The sequence below is a fragment of the Rhinopithecus roxellana genome, chromosome 16 (assembly GCF_007565055.1).
Source record: "Rhinopithecus roxellana isolate Shanxi Qingling chromosome 16, ASM756505v1, whole genome shotgun sequence".
NCBI lineage: Eukaryota > Metazoa > Chordata > Mammalia > Primates > Cercopithecidae > Rhinopithecus > Rhinopithecus roxellana.
In genome coordinates, this window is record NC_044564.1 from 85,364,019 (window position 1) to 85,379,007 (window position 14,989).

The 14,989-nt window shown below is 42.4% G+C and overlaps 1 protein-coding gene across 5 annotated transcripts in view; it reads right to left on the reverse strand.

Annotated features, from left to right (window-relative positions):
• AOPEP (aminopeptidase O (putative)) overlaps positions 1-14,989 on the reverse strand; it is a 374,597-nt gene that overhangs the window by 69,269 nt on the left and 290,339 nt on the right. For all 5 annotated transcript variants that reach the window (XM_030919337.1, XM_030919338.1, XM_030919336.1 and 2 more), the window contains 2 exons: positions 14,872-14,934; positions 14,500-14,574 (listed from right to left, as the gene is read on the reverse strand). In XM_030919337.1, coding sequence (XP_030775197.1) covers positions 14,500-14,574; positions 14,872-14,934 — 138 coding nt within the window. The remainder of the gene's footprint in view (positions 1-14,499; positions 14,575-14,871; positions 14,935-14,989) is intronic.

The window sequence follows — 14,989 nt, forward strand, 5'->3', positions numbered from 1 at the left end:
ATTTTCTCAAGTTGCCTCAACTTTTCAGTTCTTCCTGATGGCCTGTGCAGCACCATGGTACCAAGATGAGATTTCCACAGGTCAAAAGCACTATGTTCTCTTTAACATTTAGAAACTCAACATGACCAAGAATCATTTCAGAGAAAACAATCATTTCACAGAAAACGAGAGTGCACTTTTGTCATGAAATACACTGCAACACCGCATCTGTGTTTAGCAAAAGGGTAACAGGTAGTGGAACCCTCCTTTAGACAGAAAACTTCAATGTGCTGACGCAGGACGTGGGCCCGATCTTAAGTGCCTTTCAGTTAGCTGGGTATTTGCAAAAGCTCCAACCGTCTTTAAAGGAACTTCAAATTAAAACTGAACAAAAGAAACAAAATCAGTGACTTATTGCATATAAAAAATGATGAAAGATTATCTAAACTGGAGCTTTGCTGGAACACAAATCTCATCAACAGCCTGGCCACCACCTAGGGAGCTTCCAACTTGGAGAGGGGACAAGGGCAGTTTATTGTCCCGTCATGGACAAGATGAAGAGAGTGGCAACTGAAACAGTGCAGTTGCTCTGAGAAACACGACTGGTTTTCTTGAACAAAGCCAAAAGACAGGGAATAAACACACCAACTCATAAAAGTACCGTTGCTATACTTGCTGCTGGCCGGAGAACACTTACCGGAAAAACACAAGCCTATTTTTTTTTAACATCTATAAATAAATTTAGGAATGTTTTCCTGTTTCTCTGTCACGGAGGAGAAAAAAACAAACGGATGGCATCGCTATCTACACGCCATCACGTAGGCAGCCTTCCACCGCCTTCTGTGAAGAGGTGCCTTAAGATGCATTAAGTATTGAGTGAGTACCAGCTGCCTTAGAGAAGTCCCCTGACTAACTCCCACAAGGCTCTGACAGGCACGTGTCTGCCCTTTCACAGGATGACACGCGGCACACAGTCATGTGGAGCCAGCCTCGGAAACCAGGTCCGACCGCCCAGCGCCTGTGTGCTGCAGCCCAGAGGCAGCGAGAACCTCTTCACGACACTAGCATGCTTCTGCAGGAAACAAGCTGCGTGTCATCAGACACAATTCCACAGAGGACAAGAACAGGTGATTCTGAAAGGACAAAAGGAAAGGCACACCTAACAATGCTACAAGGACAGAGAGGATTCCGAGTCACAAGAGTTGAGAGAACAAAAGCAGGTTGCTCCAACTGACGCATGAAGATTCTAGGCTCAGTGACTCATTTGGGAATCTCGTGTGAGACATTCAGATTTCCCACTTAGTGGGCCAACGCCTTCTGGTCTGTAAAAGTGGAAGACAAGAGCAGCATTAAAGTATCCAGACACTTTCAAATCCTCTCAAGAAATAAAACATTAAGTACAAGAAAGCATGTTTGAACACCCACCAGAGTGGCTAAAATAAAGAAGTCTGACAATTCCAGGAGCTGACAAGGAGGTAGAGAAACTAAAAACCTTAAACACTGCTGGTGGAAATGTAAAATGGTACAGCTAATTTGGAAAACAGTCTAGCAACTTCTTAAAAAGTTAAACATATACCTGCCATATAGCCAAGCCATTCAAGGCCTAGGTATCCACCCAAGAGAAACGAAAACATACGTCTACACAAAGACAGTTACACCAGTGTCCACAGATGCACTATTCTTAATAGTCAAAAACTGCAAAAAAAAAATTCGAAACGTCTCATAACAAGTAAGTAGATCAACAAAATGTAGTATATATCCATACAATGCAATGTGACTTTAAAATAAAAAGGAATTAGTGATACATGCAACCCCACTGGAACTCAAACTTTACAATGAAAGGAGCAGATTCGGCAGACTGAGTAGTGTATGATTCAATTATATGACATTTCTAGAGAAGGTAAACTATAAACCAGAAAGCCAACTAGTATTTGCCTGGGGCTAGGAGGAGGAATGGGGATTGACCACAAATGGCCACAAGGAACTTTCTGGGGGATGGAAATGTTCTCAAACTGGATTGTGGTATCAGGTACACAACTATAAGCATTTCTTAAAACTCAACAAACTGTGGGTGAATTTCCTGGCATGCAACATATACATGACATATAACTCAAGAAAGTCATGAAGAGCAAGCCTCCGAATCACCATCTTTGCTGTCTATGGGGGCACTCAGCAATCTTTACCTTTGTCATCAGGAGTAAATGTGGAAGGCACAGTCACACACTGCATCACATTTCAGTCAACGATGGGTCACATAGACAACAGTGGTCCCATAAGAATATAACATTGTATTTTTACTGTCCCTTTTCTATGTTTAGGTATGTTTAGATACATAAATAATTACCAATGTGTTACAATTGCTTGCAGCATTCAGCACAGTAACGTATTGTACACATTTGAAGCGTAGGAGCAACAGGCCCTATCATCTAGGTTTGTCTAAGTCCACTCTATGACGTTCTCACGACAATGGAATAGCCGCATGAAGCACTTCCCCGTAACCAAGTGATGCCTGACTGTGTAGCTTCGACACGGAAAACTACAGCTCACATATGTGTGATGGTTAGGGGGAGAACACAGAAACCACTTGTATACAAACAGGACCCAGAGGCACATTCTGCTTTTCTCCTGGATTCTTTCTGCCATTCCTGTTTAACGTCTCATGCCCTTCATACCTTTTTCTCTTCTTGGACACCAAATTAACGGTAGAAAATTGCCACAGAAAATTAATAGCATGAGCTTTATGATTTGTAGTTACAAGTGAGGCCACATAAAATGACTAATGCTACCTTATGTAAGAAAATGCCAGGGTCGGGAGTGGTGGCTCAGGCCTGTAATCCTAGCACTTTGGGTGGCTGAAGCACAAGGATTGCTTGGGGCCAGTAGTTCAAGACCAGTAACATAGACAGACCCTGTCTCTTTAAAAAAAAAAAAAAAAAAAAAAAGGCTCCCAGCTACTCAGGAGGCCGAGGCAGGAGAATCACTTGAATCCAAAAGTTTGACCTTACAGTGAGCCATAATCATGCCACTGGACTCAAGCCTGGGTGACAGAATGAGAATACGTTTCAAAAAAAAAAATCACAAGAGAAGGAAACTCTGAATAACTCTAGAATTTAAAGTTACCATCCCCAATTCTGAAACATTTTATTTTGCCTTGAAACCAAAGGTTTATAGTGGGCCTTGTGGGGAGGAAGCTTAATGCAAGTAAAAGGAAAAAAGAGTGAGGGTAAAACAGACTGAACCAAGTTCAGAAGTAGCCTCAACTTGCTGTGGCACTTTGATATCACATTTATGAGCCAAAGATAAAGATTAATTTCTGAGGCCAGGCAAAGTGGCTCATACCTGTAATCCCAGCACTTTGGGAGGCCAAAGCAGGCGGATCACTTGAGGTCAAGAGTTCGAGACCAGCCTGGCCAACATGGCGCAACCCTGTCTCTACTAAAAATAGAAAAAAAAAAAATTTCATAGTGAGTATGTGCTTACGAAGACAATCTGGATTTTGAGAATACGAATTATGGTATCCTCGATTATACAAAATAACAAGAGTTGAATGAAATTGAACAAATATTTGCATCCTGCTATCGGCCTGAACGAGGGCTCATGGACAATGAAAATAGCCCAAAGTGATGACTTCCCTTATAGAGATCCAAACTGCTCCGATACCTACTGCACTTTCCTGCACCTGACACAGGTCTGATTCATTTCTGTCTTCTATCATGTAACAGTGTTCTACATCTAACTATAAACTCTCCTCTCCCACACAGTTTTCTACATCTAACTACAAACTCTTCTGTTCATCTCGGTATTCTCTATTGCTGACTCAGGGTTTTTTCCATGTTGTGAACATCAAACAAAAATTGTAAATTGTTTGAAGAAATATAGAATAAGAAATGTGTCATGCACAGAATAACCAACAGTATTACATTTCTGGCCTTGGGTTTCCAAATCAATTTGATCCACAGGTGTCAGCAGGACTTCTATAATAGGTTCCAGCTTTACCTGTGAAACATGGACGAATTTTTAAAATCATATATTCAAATAAAGACACTAACACTATTTACAGATACATCAATCACACCCCTATCTGTGCTTACAAACCAGGTAAAAGCACTAAAATGGATTCAGTTAATTCAATTACCTAATTTCCCACCATAACTTCCAGCCTACATGTGTCAAGTGTTGCTTTATCAAAACAAAGACCAGGCACGGAAACTCTAGTCCAGGGTAGCCTCGGGTAAAAATGCGTCGTATACTCATATCTTTAATTTGTGCTATGCTGGTGTGGCTTTATTTATCACAGGATGCTCTGTAAGTGATCTTTGATATGCTGTGTGTTTTATCTCCCCCATGGCCAGAAATGACATCTCTCATGTCTCTTTGGTATTTTCCAGCAGCCTCTTATGTGGGGGCTTGTGTACAATAAATTCAAGAAAATGTACTGTTGTTCAGGCTGACTTAGGTTTTCAGCAATCCTCATTATCTGAAAAAGACAGTACTTTTTTCTAAGTGTTTATGCACATATAAACTGAAATCACGTAAACCCAGAGTTCCGAGTGGGGAACTAACACAACAGGCAAGAGTGTGAGAAGATGAATGGAGATGGAATTTTCTAGGTGAGCTACTTCAGAAAGCACCACCCCTTCAGTCCAGTGGTAGTCCCCCATGAACAGACGCAGAGAGCCTGCTTACCACATGGAGTCAGGAAAAGGTTATTTACTGTCAGGACACAGAAGACTCAGTGGGTAGCCACTGTCTACTTTTCACAGACAGAACATCAACTCAAGTTCACACACTCATAAAATGAAGTACTCTTAAGTTTCTTTTCTTTTTTTTTTTTGAAACAGGGTCTTGCTCTGTCGCCCAGGCTGGAAGGCAGCGGAACGATCTAGGCTCACAGCAACATTTGCCTCCCAGGCTCCAGGGACCCTCCACCTCAGCCCTGGAGGAGCTGGGACCACAGACGTGCACCACCACGTCCCGCTAATGTTTGTATCCTCCACCTCAGCCCTGGAGGAGCTGGGACAGGGACCCTCCACCTCAGCCCTGGAGGAGCTGGGACAGGGACCCTCCACCTCAGCCCTGGAGGAGCTGGGACAGGGACCCTCCACCTCGGCCCTGGAGGAGCTGGGACAGGGACCCTCCACCTCGGCCATGGAGGAGCTGGACCACAGACGTGCACAACCACGTCCCGCTAATGTTTGTACCCTCCACCTCAGCCCTGGAGGAGCTGGACCACAGACGTGCACAACCACGTCCCGCTAATGTTTGTATTTTTTTTTCTAGAAATGGGATCTCACTATGTTGCCCAGGCTAGTCTTGAACTCCTGGACTCACGCCATCCATCCATCTTGGCCTCCCAAAGTGTTGGGATTACAGGCATGAGCCACCATGCCCAGACAGTTTTTGTATTTGGTAGAGATAAGGTTTCACCATGTTACTCAGGCTGTCTAAATTTCAAAGTTTCTAACAACAAAACACTTTAAAGGATAACGAGATAGTAAAATAATACATTTACATCACTTCATATACATCTTATTTCACTTCCTATCTACTGTGAGTAAGCAAAACAAAAAAAAGTTATTCTCATTTTACAGACAAGGAAAATAAAGCTCAAAAGCCAAGTGACAACAGGGAAAAGTAACCCACAACGAGACATATTAAACTAAAATTATTGGAATGTATAGAAAAAATCTGGGTGTCCAGGAAAAATGACCAGGTCACTCCAAGGGAAAGAGATGAGACCAGTATTCGACTTTATGCAGGATGACAATGGAGTAACAGACTTCAGATAATTAAATTTAAAAATATGAACCAAGGATTTCTTATTTAGCTGACGTGACCTTCAGGTATAAACAGCACACACTTAAAACATGCAAAAAACCAGGGACCACAAGTGCCCTAGGCTCTTCCTGAGACATCTACTAGAGAACGAGCTTCAGAACTGACTGAGAAGACATCAATCTAAAAGCAGATGATGAACATTAAACAGAACCCGCAGAATTAAAACGAAGCGATTTTATAAAGGGTACAGCACAGTATGTAATGCCTGTGTGCTCTGACATTGTAGACACAGTCCAACCATCAAGAAGGGAATCATGAGGAGATTATATGGAAAATATAATCGGCCAGCTGACTGTCTTACAGGTATTTACAGAAAGTAAAAAGAAAGGATAATATTTCAAGTCACCTTTGGGAGGCCGAGACGGGCGGATCACGAGGCCAGGAGATGGAGACCATCCTGGCTAACACGGTGAAACCCCGTCTCTACTAAAATATACAAAAAAACTAGCCGGGCGAGGTGGCGGCGCCTGTAATCCCAGCACTTTGGGAGGCCGAGACGGGCGGATCACGAGGCCAGGAGATCGAGACCATCCTGGCTAACACGGTGAAACCCCGTCTCTACTAAAATATACAAAAAAACTAGCCGGGCGAGGTGGCGGCGCCTGTAATCCCAGCACTTTGGGAGGCCGAGACGGGCGGATCACGAGGCCAGGAGATCGAGACCATCCTGGCTAACACGGTGAAACCCCGTCTCTACTAAAATATACAAAAACTAGCCGGGCGAGGTGGCGGGTGCCTGTAGTCCCAGCTACTCGGGAGGCTGAGGCAGGAGAATGGCGGGAACCCGGGAGGCGGAGCTTGCAGTGAGCTGAGATCCGGCCACTGCACTCCAGTCCGGGCAACAGAGCGAGACTCCGTCTCAAAAAAAAAAAAAAAAAAAAAAAAATTTCAAGTCACATGATGGAAAATAAAGGGAGGAGGGGGAAGAAAAGGTAAATGACTGATTTATCTCTCACAGCAGGGAATCAATACACAAGAGCAGAAAAAAAGTATTACGTCAAAGTAACCATTAAACCAAAAATAGAAGCCTCCCTGAATATCAAAAAAGGACTTTTCAAAAAATCATAAAACTGTGGGAAAAACTTGAAGTCAAACATATTGATTTTATCAATTATTATAAATGGGCCTAACTGGTCTACTGAATAAAAGGATTTTCAGAGGAAAGCAAAGGTCACGTGACAAACTCAAGGGACACGTGATTAGGTGGCGCAGCTGGGACCAGGATAAGCTCTGCAGGAATCCAAGCTCTCTTTACAGAAAAGAAATCACCGCCCCCATCACCGCCCCCTCCAAAAAAAAACAGGAAAACTCTACCAAATATATTTTGATGAAAACCTCTATAATTAAAAAACAAAATTAAAAAACACCTGAATAGTGAAAAAAAGTTTTTTAATGCAATAGCCAGGTATGTGTTTATAAAATAAATGCCATTTGTGGGATTCATTCAATTCATTCAACGAATACTTACTGAGGCTGCATGTGGCCAGGCCCTTTCCTAAGTGTTAGAGATTAAAAGCTCGAGTATAACTCTTCTGTGGGCACAGACTCTGAAATGGAGGGAAATATATGTTGGCTAGACTTGATACACGCTGCTGTCAGCCTCCTCCAATAGAAGATGAATGGAAACAACGGCAGGCCTGAGCCCACACAGACACCAGTAGGTGCTACTAAAAAAAAAAAAAACACACCTTATTAGTGCCATATGAGACCCAGGCACAAAACAGTAGCTCCTTAAAATGTCGATGAGAATGACTGCCAAGTAAAGCATTCTGTCACAAGAATGAAACTAATACTTCCTATAAAAGTAACTAAAAAGCCACAAAATTTTTCTCTGCCTGCCTCTCTTTTCCAGCCGAACTCTAACATTATATTTTTATATAAAATGGCTTTCATCTCTCATGGCACAGAAGAGTTGATGGCTGCTGGCATCAAACTTGCTAAAATCAATAGTAGTGTAATTATCAGCACACTTCCAAATGTTTTCAAATACATCCCGGCTGGGATTTTCCTAAATTAGATATGTGTGCTTTATGCTGATGGTCTAGGATTGTCAATAACCTGCACTAAAGAGAATTTTCAAATGTTGCCCAAAGCATTATTTTTATAGCAATTGTTTGACTTCTTTACACCTCACCCCTTTCAAAAAGTGTTTGATGCACTCTACAACATCCTAATGTCATATTGCTGTTTGTGATACTACTTTACTGGTACATTTTCATGAGCTGCTACATGTAAAGGATTTAGAACAGTGCTTGACACATGGGAAATGTTAGCTATTATGATATGAATAGTTCCAATGATTCTTTTTAAAATATGTGAATAAGTGCATGAAGGTAAGTGGATGATGATACTTTAACTTTCCCTATTATGCTAGTTAAAAACGGGAAGGAATTTTAGTACACAGAAATCTTGGAACATGTTTTTTAAACTACAGATTCTTTTTTTTCTTTTCTTTGTCTTTTTTTTTTTCCAAGTTTGGGTCTTGCACTGTCACCAGGCTGGTGTGCAGTGGCAGGATTACAGCTCGCTATAACCTCCAGCTCATGAACTCAAGCAATTCTACTGCCTCAAGCTCCCAAGTGGCTGGGACTACAGGCATGTACTATCATACCTAATTTTTACTTCCTTTATGTTTTGTAGTGATGGTGTCTCTCTATGTTAGCGAAGCTGTCTGGAACTCCTGGTATGAAGCGATCCTCCTGCCTCAGTCTCCCGAAGTGCTTGGATTACAGGCGTGAGTCACCATGCCCAGCAAAATGGCAGAGTCTTAAAAAAAAAACATCAGCCAGGCGCGGTGGCTCACGCCTATAATCCCAGCACTTTGGGAGGCTGAGGCGGGTGGATCACGAGGTCAGGAGATAGAGACCATCCTGGGCTAACAGGGTGAAACCCCGTCTCTACTAAAAATAGAAAAAATTAGCCAGGTGCGGGGGCACGCTCCTGTAGTCCCAGCTACTCGGGAGGCTGAGGCAGGAGAATCACTGGAACCTGGGAGGTGGAGGTTGCTGCACTCCAACCCGGAGGACAGAGTGAGACTTCGTCTCAAAAAAAATAAAATAAAATAAAATAAAAAATCAATGGCTAGGGAAATTAGGAAAAATAAGTAAATCTATGCAACAGATAATAATTTAACAGTATTAAATTATACAGATCAGATGTCCTTCCTGAGGCTACCAAAAATACCTTTAATCAGCAATTACTCCTTGGTCCAGCTTAAAAAAAAAAAAAACCAGCAAACAAAGCCAAGACTTTGTGAAACCTCATCTAAAATGAGACCTGGGTACAGAAACTTTAATACATTATTTATTAGGGATTTACAAGGGAAAATGAGAGACCCACAAATAGGACCAAGAATCTCAACTGAGTTCCAAATATTTCAGCAATAAAGTCACAAATTGCATATTAACAGCACTGTAATTACTCCTTCTGTTTGGTTTCTTTGTAATTACTTTTAATAAATTATTCTGCCTCCCCCCATCACTCAAGTAAGTTGTCATCCAAAGGCACAATCAGTACAACACAGGATACAAAGCCACTCACAGTTAGGGAGGAAGGGATGAAGGGAGGGAAAACCGGTAGGCTGGTGCTGCAAGAGCTGTGACTCACTAGAATCCATAAAGCTTTTCTATGGAAATCAAGTATCAATGAAGCTATTGTAAGAGATTACGGCTATATAAATGTAGACCAGTTATGAATTCTCACAGAGCAATGGTACTCTCAAAAAGAGGCCAGGGCACCAACGCCTGGGAAAGCACTCAACTGCAGTGTTGCCTCCGTTGCATAAGACTGGCTGCCTAAGCCTACTATTTTGCTGAAAGCGGGGTAGTTCCTACAAAGTGAAGGAACCCTCAGCTCAGCACTCTGTAGGTTCACTCTGTGCCATTTTGCTAAGCTTTGTGTGCTGATGGCTCTGGAGTCAAGCCTACCGCAGTCACCATCTGCTCTTTTGGGTCCAAAAAAGAGCCAAATAATTTTTAGTAGTCTTAACATTCATTTTCAGAAATCATAAACTGAACATAAAATATACCTTTGTCACAAAAGACAAACACAGCAGTACTTTATTAAACAGTTTAAAATTTGCACCTACCTTTATCATTTTGAATATTAGTACTGTCATAAAAGTATTCTCTTACAATATATAAAATTTAAAAGGAACAATAAATGCTAAAAAATGCATAAACCAAATTGGATTTTACATACAATTTTTTAAATCTGTGAATTATCATTTAAACTAAGATTATCATTGATTTTGGTTCAGAGTCAAGTATGTATAAGGAACAAATGAAATAAAAGTACAGTGAAAATACTCTAGAATTTAGGAATATATTATAACAAGGGAAATAGTTGTTTCTTTTTCCCCCTTAAAGATTTGGAAAACAGAATTTATCATTTGGCCTCAATGAAAATGCCCACCACATACTATAAGGTCCATACTTTTCACAACCATCCTTCTGGATCTTTATGTTTCACTCTGAATATGTGAAAGAAAATTTCAGCAAATTTTTAACAATTTGAACACTGAGAAACTCAAGAGTATTGTTTCTTGGGTTCTGGCAGAAAAGAATTATGAAGGTAACCTTGAAGTGCACTGTTGTTGGAAACCATTTGCACTGTATTCGTTGTAACTAATCCTAACAGAGAGCTGACAATCTCACCCCAGCCGAGACCACTCGCTTGGAAACGCTAATACACATAATAGCCAACCTTACCACGGCTGAATTTCCAATGATTTGAAACTGAGCCAATGAATACTCCTGATATCATCATACACGCTTACTGAAGACCTGAAATGAGGACTGTAAAACTCGCTCTCCACTTATGGTATGTATAGACTAGGAAGAGTGCTTCCTCTGAATCTGAAAATTGAAATTTTCTTCCTCTAAAGGAATCATATCCCAGTCATATATTTTCCATAAGTACATTATTTCATAAAAGACTATTCTACTATACATTCTAATCTTTAGAATACTGATAAAACGATTACTAAATCTTTATATTATATGCATATATTTGTAAAAACATTCCTTAATCTGTGATGGCACACAATTTTATCTTTGAATCAGCTAAAAAAGGTAAAAAAAGAAAAAAATGTGCATTCCTCTTCCAAAACCAACAGCCATTTAGTGAAATCTATTAGTTTAAAAACACATAAAATTCACTGTTGCAATCACAACTGTTCATCCTGTCCTTTGCACAGCTGGCTGATCCAATCATCCTAATTGTTTTTCGTGAGTTATTCATATTTTCCTTGTTTTTCTGTTGCAAAAATTATTCAAACTAAATGAAAGGAACTTGAAATAATTAAAAAAATGAAGAGTATCAGAATAGAAGAAAAAAAAAACCTGAGGACCAGAAGTAAAAGAGGTGAGTTTTGTCACTTTAAGTGAAAAACAAAACAATATAAAAGAATTCACTCATACAAGGAGAACAAGGGCTAAAATATGAAACTAAAATAAAATGGAAATAAATGTCAGAAAAAATATGAAAAGATGCATGAGACAGAATGATGCACCTTCAGAGAGATAACAAATGTAGTCTGTTACGATAACACAGAAAGATGGCACAATTCTCTGGTGGGTGGGATGACTGGAAGCAGAAGGCGGGGAAAGGCCAGGAGAGCACTTCAAATCCCTGTATCTGCATGGTACATCTCAGTCCCCAATTTATGTTATTTCACTGTGTTATTTTAACCCACAGCTGAGCACAGGGTGAGTTTGTTTTGCTTCCCCTCGCGAGTTCACTGAAAAACTCAACTAGTATTTCAAGTTGCCTCGGACTATGCCTACTACTCAGCACCTTGGAGATTTTCTTTAAGGGGAAAACAAACATCCCTGGAAGATGCCGTTCTCCGGCGTGGCTCCTTTGCCCAGCGCCCGTGGTCAGAGTCCGTCCTCTCACTAGAGCACTGTTTTCCTTTCCAAGGCAGGTCAGAAGGTTCTGCTTTCCACACGGCAGGAACACAGCCGACCCTCCTATCGGAGGAAAAAGGTTATGACCCCCAGCAGAGTTAGCACAAACGAGTTCATCAAAGTTACTCATCTAGGCTGAATCCTGAGAGAGGCCTGCAGGTGTAGACAGACCCCTGGGGGCTGGAGGCCAGGGCAGTGTGGAGGGGAGGAACAGAGGCAAGGAAAACAAAGTAGACAAATAAAAGCAACGGCTACATTTCAAATGGGCACCTACCAGAAATGACTGAGATTCATTCTATTTTACACTAATACAAACTGACTAAAATCAGAAAATACCATAGTTTTATTTTAACATAGAAGAAAGATATAATGAATGCAAGAAAAAAGAGAAACTGAATAATTTGCTTCTATTTGTGACATGGCAGACATTTTTAAAAATAACTTACTAGACGCAACAGCAAGTGAACTACATAGGCTCCTACTAATAACAGGTTCAAACCCTAGCAAAAGGTTAACACATGGACCTTGGAAAGAATACTCATGGTCACAAAGTTCAATTTCTACGTCAGAATAGGGGAAGGCCCTTGGAAATACCGCATGCTTTACCTCTACGAGCTCTGAATCTTCTTCTAGGTGTAGCAGAAGCAAAACAGTGGGCAAAGGGGCTTGGAAGTGCTGTGCAGAGCCAAAAGAAACACTGGAAACTGACAGTTCATATTCTCTGACACGACTCTGAAATTTGCTATCTTCTAGCCCTTCCTCACCTCCACCCTCAAACCTCCTCAGCTTTAAGTTTCAATCCATGAAAGGAAGTTCTGAATGTTGGTTCCAACCTACTCCATTTTCACGTTCTCTTAAAATTGCTGCCCACATTTTCCAAGAAAAAAAGTCAGAGGCAAATCTTCCCCCTAAGTTTTAACACAAAAGCTTGTATCAAGGGGAAACGGCTGGGCGAAGAACTTCATTCTCCTGCAAGGTGAAGCAATCGATCAGTCCCCCTCCTTCGCCCCACCCCCATTCTCAGGAGACCCGGTCATGGGTGTCACAGATACGGTTACTTCTAGGTTAGATTTTGGTAGTCACAACATCTAGTAATCCACAAAGATAATGGCTTCCCCTTCCTTTCTACAGGACGTTGCGCATTTTGGTAATCTTATTTTTGGCTTAAAAATTAACAGCTGGCAGGGCACGGTGGCTCACGCCTGTAATCCCAGCACTTTGGGACACCGAGGCGGGCAGATCGCGCGGTCAGGAGATGGAGACCATCCCGGCTAACATGGTGAAACCCCATCTCTACTAAAAATACAAAAATTAGCCAAGCGTAGTGCCACGTGCCTGTAGTCCCAGCTACTCGGGAGGCTGAGGCAGGAGAATAGCTTGAACCTGGGAGGCTGAGGCTGCAATGAGCCGAGATGGCGCCACTGCACTCCAGCCTGGATGACAGAGCAAGACTCCATCTCCAAAAAAAAAAAAAAATTAACAGCTACGACATATTTTTTAAAAAAAATACCAAGCAAGCCGTAATTCTTCTCCTTCTTTGGGTATTTTATGATCTCATTCATCACCTCACAAACATTTAAAACACACCTAAACCATTAAACACGACTTACCATACCATGTGCTGAGGTATGGCCAGAAAACTCAAGTCTGTTCCAAATGACAACTTTTTCTACTACCCTTCAACTGAAGTGACATATATGACCCTCGGGGGGGAGGGGGGTAAAAAAAAAAGGGGCTGGGATCCCCCTTTTCACGCACGCTGAAAAGTCTAGCTACAAACAACCATATTCACAGGCTGGTTCCTTTTCCAGCTCTCTCAGAAGCTGCCCTCTGGTATCCTGAAGTGCACTCTGCAGCTCTGGGATCACCTTTATTCTGATGTGCTTTGTGCACATTCTCGGACGCAGCAATGCCCATACTAAGGCAACACAGCACAGAAATTGGCAGCAATGCTATCAGCAAGAATTTGGCTTCAGAATCAAGAGTGATTCATCATACATTCTAGCAGCAGAAAAACAACACACCGCTATTTTAATCCCTTGGTGGTATCAAGAATCAAAAAACAGTGAGATGTAATTAAGCAAAAGCAACAAAAATCCTATCTGCTGTAACGTTTGTCAAAAAATTATTCACTTTTACAAGTTTTCGCAAGTCACTTGGAAAACAACGGGTTACTTACCTTATTTCATGATATATTACAATGACAAATCAAGTTTTAGTACAAAATCAGACAACAGGCAGTCCAAACTTCTGCAAAGTAACATACTGAAATTCAAAACTTAGGTCAACAAATTTCTCATTTGCTTTACAGCAAATAAAATTCCTCCTAGTGTTTTAAAAGTAATCCACTTCTTTCTTCTTCTCTCTCCATTTCTTAGATGACTCCAATTTAAAGTCTAGGTGAGAACGTCCCGCACGGAACCTAACACTGTGGGTGATTTCTTCGGAACACGTTTCATTTTTCAGAGGCACCTTAACACTGAGATAATAAACGCCGCTGATCTAAAATAATAATGGAACCCACTTAAGTCCTACTGCTGTATTTAACCAGCAAGAAACAAATCTCACGGGTTATTCTCTCTTTATGAGAATATGTAGATGATTAGGCTTATCGACCAATATTTCTACAGAATTTCCCCGTATGTTAAATCTATGGTTTATTATAACAAAAACTTTTTAAATTCAACGCTGCTCTATTGTCATGACCAGGTCCTCGCGGGGCAGAAGCGGATTTACCGAGACCCGCACCGAGCACCGTCTCGGGAGCCCCTACCTTTTCAAACACCTCTTCCCTCTCCCTGCGCTTCCGTTTTCGGGGTCTCCGGTTCACTCGAATCCACTTCGTGACCTGAGGTTCAAAAACCACAGCATTTCAAACAAGGCGACGGGGTCCTGACGGCCGCCCCGCAGCGCGAGAACGCAGAGACCCCCGGCCCCGCCACCTGGTCTTCGCCGCGCCGTGGGAGGCCACCCGCGCCCGCCCGCGGGACTCCCGACCTTCGTGCCCGGCCGCTCCCCGCGCCGCAGCCCCGAGCCCGGCGGCTAGTCCCCGCGCCCGAGCCGCAGCCCCGAGCCAGGGCCTCTCGCCAGCCGCGGTCTCGCGTCGGTGCCTCCGGGGCGCAGGGGCCGCGCCGCCCGCACTCACCTCGGCGCGCACTTGCCGCGCGAGCCCGCACTCCGCCCCGGCGTGGCGCTCCCTCTGCAGCGGCTGCGGGGAAGAGGACACAGGCAAGTTTACCGCGGGCGCAGCCCCGGCCTCCCTG